The sequence below is a fragment of the Arachis duranensis genome, chromosome 4, assembly GCF_000817695.3.
Source record: "Arachis duranensis cultivar V14167 chromosome 4, aradu.V14167.gnm2.J7QH, whole genome shotgun sequence".
Taxonomy (NCBI): domain Eukaryota; kingdom Viridiplantae; phylum Streptophyta; class Magnoliopsida; order Fabales; family Fabaceae; genus Arachis; species Arachis duranensis.
This window is the reverse complement of record NC_029775.3, coordinates 35,562,319-35,571,301: the sequence shown is the minus strand read 5'-3', so window position 1 is coordinate 35,571,301 and position 8,983 is coordinate 35,562,319. Positions and strand designations below refer to the sequence as shown.

Here is an 8,983-nt window from a genome sequence, read left to right as displayed (position 1 = left end):
TGAGCCTTTGAAAGTTTCTGTTGCCTATGAATCTAAATGTTTGATGGCAAATGGAAGGGTAATGATTTTGATACAGAGTGCTACTTTGATGATTTTGGCATCTACCAAGGATCCTCCTTAGAGACCTTCTTTGCATAGCTAATTCTCTTTCTCTTTCTGCATTGATGTTTCTTCTTTGGTATCTTTGGAAAAACCATACTGCTATTACTTTGTCTTTTGCTTCATGGGAGCTAGCTGGAAATGATACTAATTCATAGTTTTGTCATAAGAGTTCCCGCTCCCAATGCGAGGCTGCATGATCTGTAAGCACCTCTTTAAACTCTTGGTGCTTGGAGCCTAGAGCCATACCATATATAAGTTCTTCTAAGACTTAACTTCATGTTAACATTACGGTAATTGAATTGAACTGATACACACACAAACTTGGGTAATTTTCTACTTTCTGGGTGTTGTATGTTGTTGGTGTCATAAAAACATGTGCTTGGTGCTGTGACAGTGTTGCTTTTTATTCCATATAATGACCAGAATATTGCCTTTGATTCAGGTGCCTCGCTCGTACAATAGGGATTTTGTTGTGTTGATTATTTTATCTCCTTATATATTGTACAGGGAGGGAAAATTCGTGATATACTCTTTCAAGTTCTTGAAAAGGAAGAGGATGTCATAATAAAACATGGAGCACAATCCAGAGAGAGTAGACGGGCGGCTTCACAAGGCATGCACACATCGAAGTTCTGTTTACATCCTGCTGGAGATACTCCATCAGCCTGTCGACTCTTTGATGCTATAGTTAGCTTATGCATTCCAGTGATTGTCAGTGATAATATCGAGTTGCCTTTTGAAGATACTATAGACTATAAGAAGATTGCTTTATTTGTGGACACTGATTCTTCTATAAAGCCAGGATATTTGGTATCAAAGTTGAGAGCAGTGACCCCTAAGAGGATCCTTAAATATCAGAAAGAATTGAAAGAGGTTAGTAGTGCTGGTATAATTTTCTCAATAAATTTCTTGTTATGCTCCAAATTCTGATTAGGGTACATTCCTTTTGAACATTAGAAGAATGCTTCCCCCCCCACAAGACCTGTAACAATTTGAGGGTTTCACTGATTTGTCAAAATAAAACTTGAGTAAGAAACTTGAATCAATGTTATAGGTCCTCATTGCTTCTCCTCTAGATGGCTAAATCCTAGGTGTATCATGAATCATGGACACCCTTGAATCTGTGTCATGTACTGTAATTGTCTTGCATGCTTTGATCCCTCCTTTTGATTTTGATTTTATTTAAAAAAAATATAGGAGGGTGTTCTAGTTAACATTTGTTTTTATCCTCCCCCCCTCTTTTTTTTCTCTTTGCCTCTTCTTTTTCTTTGTGTGTGTGTGTTATGTCAGGGTATTAACTTAATTTATCTGCTTTCAGGTGAAGCGATACTTTGAATATGAAGAACCAGATGGGACTGTTAATGAAATTTGGCGCCAAGTTTCCAAAAAGCTTCCCTTGATTAAACTGATGATTAACCGCGAGAAAAGGTTGTTAAAAAGGGAAGCTGACTGTTCTTGCATATGTACAAACCAGACCGCCTTTAGAACCTTATAGAACCTATTCTCACACAAATTGGGTTTAGCATTCTACGACTCAGTTCTGCAAGCTTATTTTGAGGTGATTAAGAACATTAATTAAGTGAACTGATCGATGTGCATGCATGTTTTCTCACAGAAGCCTCGCATAAAAGGAGTATCTTTTTTCTTAAGTTACTACTACTTTATACGTGTCACCAAAATCTCAGCTACTCTTACTTATTGTGTGAGGCATTTGTGAGAATAACTTTTATGCACCCGTCATTGTTCTTTAATTAATTCTTACCTGCTAGTGGGGCCTAACAGAGTGATATATAAGAAGGCTTGGTAAAGTTTGTTGGAGTGTATGATATATGGAAGTGTTGGTAAAGTTTGTTGTCACGTACCATGCTACTAAATCGTTGTGTTGTAGATTCCGTAAGGTTTATATTAGCATACGCATAGAGATGAGCCTGAGAAGGAAAGATTAAATTGTATCTTTATTGAATTGTACAGGATATAGAATAAAGTTAAATTATATATATTCTTTATTAACATGGCTGCTTTGTTGTTGTTTTGGTTGCAAGTATACTGGTATGCATAGCATTTGTTCATTTTTTTAAGGTAAAATGATATTGCTTATTGGGCATATGAAAACCATTTTGAATCTATCTATCAATGTTTTCTATTTTTATTATATAAAAGTTGATACTAATTTCTTTTACATTGAATTTAAGCCATGTTTTCTATTCTAATGATACTATATCAACAACTTTGATTACTTGGCAAAACTTAAAATTTAACTAATAATCTTTTAGTAAAAGATTTTTAAAAAATTAAAAAAATATCTATTATTATTCAATTAAAACAAAAAGTATTAATTAAATATAATAAATATACATTAAAAATATCATAATAATGTTAATTATAAAAATTTTTTGTTACAAAAATATTAAAATTTTACAACTTATACCTAGGAAGATTCTTGTTACTACATTTTTTGGTCTACTTATGTATACTATATAAGAATTTTACTACTTTTTATTTCTTAATCTCTCGTATCAATTAACGAAAATTCTTCCAAATAAGTTTAAATTTAGCACATTTTCTCTTTAAATATATTTAAATATATCATAATTATAAAATTAATTCATAATTTTATATTATGTTTTTGGTATTTTTTATTCTTATTCATTTTTTCTAATCTACTAAGTTCAAATTTGGTACATTTCTTTATTCGGTATATTCAAATATATATGATTATAAAGTTAATTTATAATTTTATATTTTTTTTTGTGTTTCTCATTCTTATTCATTTTTTTCTAATTATTTACAAACTAAAGAACATTATATGAGAAGGTAAAGTATGACAACTAAAATAAATGTAAAACTAGAAGTAACAAATGAAGATGTAATTTTTGTATAATTCTAATATAAAATGTCTATGCCTTTTTTTAAAATAAATAAATTAAAATAATATAATATTTATTAAAATACATTATGACTCTTATTCTAGTTATATCTAATGGATATGGTGGACTGTGATGGAAGATGCTACCGAAATTATACTTTAGCTACTACTACACATTTGGCATTTGGCTTGTGTATCTGTACAAAATAGTTCAGGATCATTATAACAGATTATTTTTCATTTATTATTTATAATTTATAATTTCAGTTTGAATAAATACTAAATTAATTTTTAAAAAATTTTAGATGAAATATTTTGATTTTCAATAAATTTTTATTTTCTAAAAATTTTTTAAAATTATTTTTATTGAACAAATTAGTCTTTACATCATTTTGAAAGGATACTAATTTATTTTAGAGTGTATTTTTTGAATATTTAATTATTTTATAATAAAACTTATTAAAGATTTATTTGTCTAACATTCATATTAAAAAATTGATTGAAAACGACAAATGAACCGATCTGTCTGACAAAAATAATTTTCAAGAACTTCATAAAAATGGTTAGAGACTAAAGTATTGGATCTAAATTTTTTTTGGAACTAATTTGAATGTACACTCTTTGAGTTACATTCAATTAAACATTGAGCTCTAAAAGCAATCAATTTTATAAATATAAAGGGCAAATATCAACTCTCTCTAGAGTTGGATGACATTGACATGTGTCCTTAGTACAGCTCACGATGAAATGTTATGTTAATGTGAAATACATCAGAAAATGAGTGATGCTAACATGATAAAATGGGAAAATTTTATGTTTCTAGAAGGATTACTTTTTGAGACTTCAACCAGGTGGCCAATTCATCTGTCTCCCACCAAGGACATGTAAGTGTAGATGATACACAGATTGACCTAATAATCAGAAACAAAAGAGATTATTAATGTGAGTGTACAAAAATGTTAACAATTGTAATGAGCAAAAGTGAAAAAGATTCTGAGGAAAGTTGCACAAGAAAGAAACAAGCTTTACATGCACTTGGACCACTGTTTATGACAACACGAAATCCATCAAGGATACCCTCCTTCTCAGCTACTATTCGTGCAGCATATAGAAGTTGACCTAGTATTTCTCCATGTCTAGCCTCAGCCTGCAAGTTATGAAAGATATTTGATTATTACATCAAATGAAAATGTTTCTCTCTTTTTTTTATTTCTCACGGTATTTCCTAACTCGACAGACTAAAAACTAATCTGTTGCAAATTTGAACTCCATTTAAAGGGTTTGCTGTTGGCCAATATGTTGCTGCATATATAAGGCAAGATTCGAACCCCAACACTTATTTAAGCGAATGAATGAGCTAACCACTCAACCAAGCCAAGTTGGTTATGAAAATGTTTCTTTACCATGTATTTTCCGTGAAAACACCCATTCTATTATCCTTAGATTTTGGGATGACACTCACTTCAATACCCAAATTCTTACGTGTGAAATTGACTCTTGTATGTATTTATCATTGGTTAGAAGAGAGCGTCAAAGGCTAAAATTTCATATGAATACAAGATACAGAAAAGCTTAAGCCGGGAACTGAATACTTAACAATGCAAAACTTTATTAGATACAGATAAGGAAGTTTAGTCACCTTGGCGAGTTCTGTTAATCCGTCTCTAACTTTCGGAATGACAAGAACATGAACTGGAGCCTGTGGATTGATGTCCCTAAATGCAAGGACCTTTTCATCTTCATACACAATGCTGGAAGGGATTTCCTTATTGATTATCTTGTCAAATCTTTAAGAAGGAAAATGCCACAAAGTTTAGACACAATAAAGAAAAGAATGAAATGATTAAGAAATTATGTAACAATTTGATATGAGAAATTCCTGATGTGTAGCAAATTAACTACTTAATCCAGTAGCTAACATGTTCAAAACATGGAAGGCCTTTTCATAGGTTGTATTTACAGTCCTTTTCCAAAAATTCCTTCCAAAAAGTTCTTTGATTTTGAAGAGTTTGAACCTCAGAGAGTTTCAAATATGATTCAGAATAAGAAGCATTTGTTCAACTACTTAATGATTACAGTAGTGGTATCATGTAAAATGCTGATACATTGTTGGAGCTCCACTATCAGCAGTAGCAGCAGCTGCTTTGGCTGCAGCTTGTTCATCGTGCGTCGCCCTCGCACTAAATGGCAACCTGTAATAAGTATCATAGTGAGGAAATATCTATCAACAACATCGTTTGCCTTTATATTTCGCTATCACTATCACTTTTCGGTATGTTTTTGAATCAATTTATTCGGCCATGCTGATCCATTTGCCATAGATAGCATTTTACAGTTATCAACAGAAAGAGTAATAAACAAGAGGAGAAATAAATCCACATAATGTATCACATGAAAACAATTCTAGTTATCAACAAATTATGTCAAAAGTTATAAGATGAGATTAAAGTTACACAAGCATATTTGCTAATATAATAAGAGACACCATTTAATAAATCCAATGCTTATTTCAGGGTGAAAAGCTTCAATCTTTTTTATGAGTGATGCTGTTTGAAACACCATTTTCAAAGCCTTCCAAGCAAAGTCTAACACATTTTCACCAATAACTAAGCCATTAGTTGCAAATTCGAATGGAAATGAATGCTCTCAATTGAAAAACGTAATTGACAATGTTGAGTGTAGATTCCTATTCCTACCAATGATTGTAATTGTATCCTGGTTTGCATGCTAGGGCCAACTTTCTCAATCAATGGTAAAATATATAGAGTTGAGCATCAACTAAATATTTGGTTTTTGTTTTCATTTCAGTTTTTGTTCACAAAATCTTTTAAAGAAAATAAAAATAGAATTCAATCAGAGACTTAGAGTGCATTTGGTTTGAATTTTTATTTCCAGTTTTATTTTTATTTTCTGTTTTCACTGATTTTCTCTTCTTTTCTTCGCAAAATCGTCAAAACAGGAGGAGGAACAAAGTGGATTACATTTTCTACTCTCATATGAAACACACACTGAATGTAAATTATCCAAGGAAATTATCATCATTAGGTCACACTGTCAACTAATGCTAAAAAATTTCACTGATACTGTGACAAAATTCCCTTTCTCTATTTGTTAATTCCGTGACTGCGCAAGCAAATTTCCACAATTTTCTGGTTTTAAGCACTGCCCATCTCATAAAAAAGAAAACTTTAACTTCTTTCAACATTAAAAATTAAGAGAAACAAGAAGAAACCTGCGACATGGGAGAGGAAGAACAGACTTGGAGAAATTGAGGTTGCACCCCTTCACAATAAAAGGCCTTGCTAACATGAATGGTGAATAGTTCCTGCAAATCATAGAAAAGGAAAATTAATATTTTGATCACTGCGCAAACACACACACTGAATTCAATAGTAACACACAATTGAGAGTGAGTGAGTGAGTGAGTGAGTGAGTTGTGTGTACCTAAGAAGAGAGAAAGGAACCAGTGCTGCCATGGTTCCGATGAGCTAAATGGGGTTCAAAAAAAATAAAATCTTTGACCTTTCTAATGTTGTTTGTAGTTATTGTTCTCTGTAGCAAGCTCCATCCAAAATAGCTTGTGAAAGGAACCATCTTGGCCGTTGAAAATGGTGGGTCATGCTTCTCATCTAGCCATTCATATTATCTGGTTCTAAATTTATATTTTGACTATAAATAGAACCACATGAGCGAGGGGGGAAAGGAAAAAAAAGAAGAAAAATATTAGCACAAAAAAGAAGAAAAATGGCAAATTTTGTTCTGCAGGTTCCATCTATTAGATTAAGGAGCTTCACTGTGTCTGCTTCATCCAGTTCCAATGGTGTTCCACAAATCTTTCTCTCTATCTGTTTTTGTAAATCTCAATTGTATTTTTATTTTCAGATTCTAAGTTAAAATACTTTTATTTATTTTTATTTGAATATTCAGGGGCTCCTCCAGGAGGTTTAGGAAGCAGTAGTGGTGGTGGTGGTGGGGGGCCAGTGATAGTGGAGCTTCCTCTTGATAAGATCAGAAGGCCTTTGATGAGGACAAGATCAAATGATGCTAGCAAAGTTCAACAACTTATGGATAGTATCAGTGAAATTGGTCTTCAAGTACCTGTAAGCATTCGCTACTTGCTTCTCCTTGTTTAGCAGATTACTGGTCAAAGTTTGTGTGTTGATATTGGAGTTTATATGCTTGCTATTGTGTTGGTTTTGGATTTTTTTATATATTATGGGGGTATCATTGGATATCATTTGGAATTTGGATTGGAGTCTAATTGTCCTGGAATTTGTGCCTTCTTTGTGGTTAAAAATATAAAAAATAAAAAATAAAAAATAATATGTGTAGATCAAAAATCAATCACGATGTATTTGTATTTGTATATATATAAATGTATTGTTTCATATGTTTTCAATATGTATATCTTATTCTCCAACATATATTTTATGCGATTGAATTTTTATGTATCCATAGCATGTTTGAAAAAAATTGCATTGTTAAAATTAGGCATATGCCAAATTCTTTAATTCTTAAAAGAATTTTCTGTTCCAAGGAATGAAGTGGACAGGAAAGAAAGAATGAGAACACATCAAAGTACATTGATATATGGAGACTTGGATATTAAATAGATTTCTCATTCATAAAATATGATGTGCAGCTGCAAATTTAAGTTCCTTTTGCATGCTACAGATTGATGTGCTAGAGGTTGACGGAGTCTATTACGGTACGTGCTTTCCTCCGCGAGAAATACTTGCATGCTCCTGAATCACATCTGAAATGTGCTGCGGGAACATTATAGTGTATAGTATCTGAAATTTTTATGTTATATCTAAGATATATAAGAGACAGTGAAAGGATTAACAAAACAAGAAGACAAGAATGGTGGAGTTGAAAAGATCTACCATGGACATGGAAGACTGATTATTTTACAGGATAAACCATCATTTTTTTACACTAGAAAGATTGTATTTTCGAATACCAAAATGATAGTTTATTCCTTATTTTATATTTCTAAGATGTAAAAAATGCCTTGTCACAATGGAAACACAATCAGAATATGCATGTCCTCTTTGGTTTGTAGGCTTCTCTGGGTGTCACCGCTATGAAGCGCACCAGCGCCTTGGCCTCCCTACCATCCGTTGTAAAGTACGCCGCGGCACAAAAGAGACTCTAAGGTGAGCTCATAGGACTAAGGGAAAGATTCAGAAACCAACTTTTCTCAACTAACATTCGCTCAACTTTATAAGATTCATGACTTGTCCTGACAGACTTTTTATTACTATCATGCTGCAGGCATCATCTTCGCTAAATAACTGATTGAATTACTTTCCAAAGTAATAGAAGCTCTCCCTCCTGCTTCTGAAGACAGTTTTCAGTGAATGTGTTGCGATATGTAATGTTTACGAACAATGCAAAAACAGGACAATGCACTATTGATATAAAATATAATAAATAGAGATCTGAAATTTATTTAATTAACAAGAGTGTAACACTCTTTATTTAGTTCAAAGATGAGTTATCAATTTGGTCCGAAACAAAATAAAATAAAAGAGCAAGGGTTAGGAGTAGGAGTGGTTTTTCATGTTATTTCCTGATGTCATGATTTTGTGTACAACACCAAGGAGATAAGGCTAGACTATCAGTCAATTAGTGGCAAAGTTATATCCAGAATCCTTGCAAAAAGAGATTCATGCCAAACTGAAATGAGAAAGAAGTCATCTACAATTATCAAGTTGGACTTTGGCAACAGGAAGAGGCATGGGTGAAATAGTGTGCAACTACGGCAACAATGTCTGTTCAAGTGTTTATCACAAAATATGTTACTTATACATGCCCTTTTTTTCGGGTGTGACCAAACGAGAATGAAGGCTAAGGAGAAGAAGATTTTTTTTTTTATTAGACAATTGTATACTCATTTTAAGGATAAAATCATTCCACCTGAACAAGGTAATCTCTTACAGTTAACTTTGCAATAAAATCTGCAGCAGTAATTCGGTGCACAAAAACGGATTTAAGGGGGAGTGTTTTTGA

At 32.3% G+C, this 8,983-nt stretch overlaps 3 protein-coding genes across 4 annotated transcripts in view; 2 read left to right on the top strand and 1 right to left on the bottom strand.

Annotated features, from left to right (window-relative positions):
• Positions 1–2,112, top strand: part of LOC107484130 (probable arabinosyltransferase ARAD1) — a 3,547-nt gene extending 1,435 nt beyond the window's left edge. Inside the window, exons 2-3 of the mRNA XM_016104748.3 lie at positions 610–975; positions 1,421–2,112. Of these exons, the coding sequence (XP_015960234.1) occupies positions 610–975; positions 1,421–1,597 (543 nt within the window). The 3' untranslated portion in view covers positions 1,598–2,112. The remainder of the gene's footprint in view (positions 1–609; positions 976–1,420) is intronic.
• A 1,505-nt stretch (positions 2,113–3,617) lies between these two features.
• LOC107484128 (14 kDa zinc-binding protein) lies at positions 3,618–6,532 on the bottom strand. The gene is made up of 6 exons (XM_016104745.3): positions 6,413–6,532; positions 6,201–6,293; positions 5,074–5,160; positions 4,608–4,755; positions 3,998–4,115; positions 3,618–3,879 (listed from the first exon to the last, which is right to left on the bottom strand). Exons 1-6 carry the CDS (start codon positions 6,442–6,444, stop codon positions 3,812–3,814), a joined length of 546 nt encoding a protein of 181 aa, XP_015960231.1. The 5' UTR covers positions 6,445–6,532; the 3' UTR covers positions 3,618–3,811.
• A 119-nt stretch (positions 6,533–6,651) lies between these two features.
• LOC107484129 (sulfiredoxin, chloroplastic/mitochondrial) lies at positions 6,652–8,912 on the top strand. 2 transcript variants are annotated; one of them, XM_016104746.3, is made up of 5 exons: positions 6,652–6,788; positions 6,896–7,068; positions 7,643–7,676; positions 8,034–8,127; positions 8,246–8,912. In XM_016104746.3, exons 1-5 carry the CDS (start codon positions 6,713–6,715, stop codon positions 8,259–8,261), a joined length of 393 nt encoding a protein of 130 aa, XP_015960232.1. In that variant the 5' UTR covers positions 6,652–6,712; the 3' UTR covers positions 8,262–8,912. The 2 variants fall into 2 exon arrangements, with proteins under 2 accessions (XP_015960232.1, XP_015960233.1); XM_016104747.3 differs by lacking the exon at positions 7,643–7,676 and having other exon boundaries at positions 6,686–6,788.
• The last annotated feature ends 71 nt before the right edge of the window (positions 8,913–8,983 follow it).

Bases quoted from the DNA above. Each gene is read 5' to 3' on its own strand.
- LOC107484128 (XM_016104745.3), bottom strand. From the start codon at position 6,444: ATGGCAGCACTGGTTCCTTTCTCTCTTCTTAG. The intron at 6,294-6,412 runs GTACACACAACT...TATGATTTGCAG, and splicing joins GTTCCTTTCTCTCTTCTTAG to GAACTATTCACCATTCATGT. The intron at 5,161-6,200 runs GTTTCTTCTTGT...TACTTATTACAG, and splicing joins CTTCCTCTCCCATGTCGCAG to GTTGCCATTTAGTGCGAGGG.
- LOC107484129 (XM_016104746.3), top strand. From the start codon at position 6,713: ATGGCAAATTTTGTTCTGCAGGTTCCATCTATTAGATTAAGGAGCTTC. The intron at 7,069-7,642 runs GTAAGCATTCGC...TGCATGCTACAG, and splicing joins AAATTGGTCTTCAAGTACCT to ATTGATGTGCTAGAGGTTGA. The intron at 7,677-8,033 runs GTACGTGCTTTC...TTTGGTTTGTAG, and splicing joins GGTTGACGGAGTCTATTACG to GCTTCTCTGGGTGTCACCGC.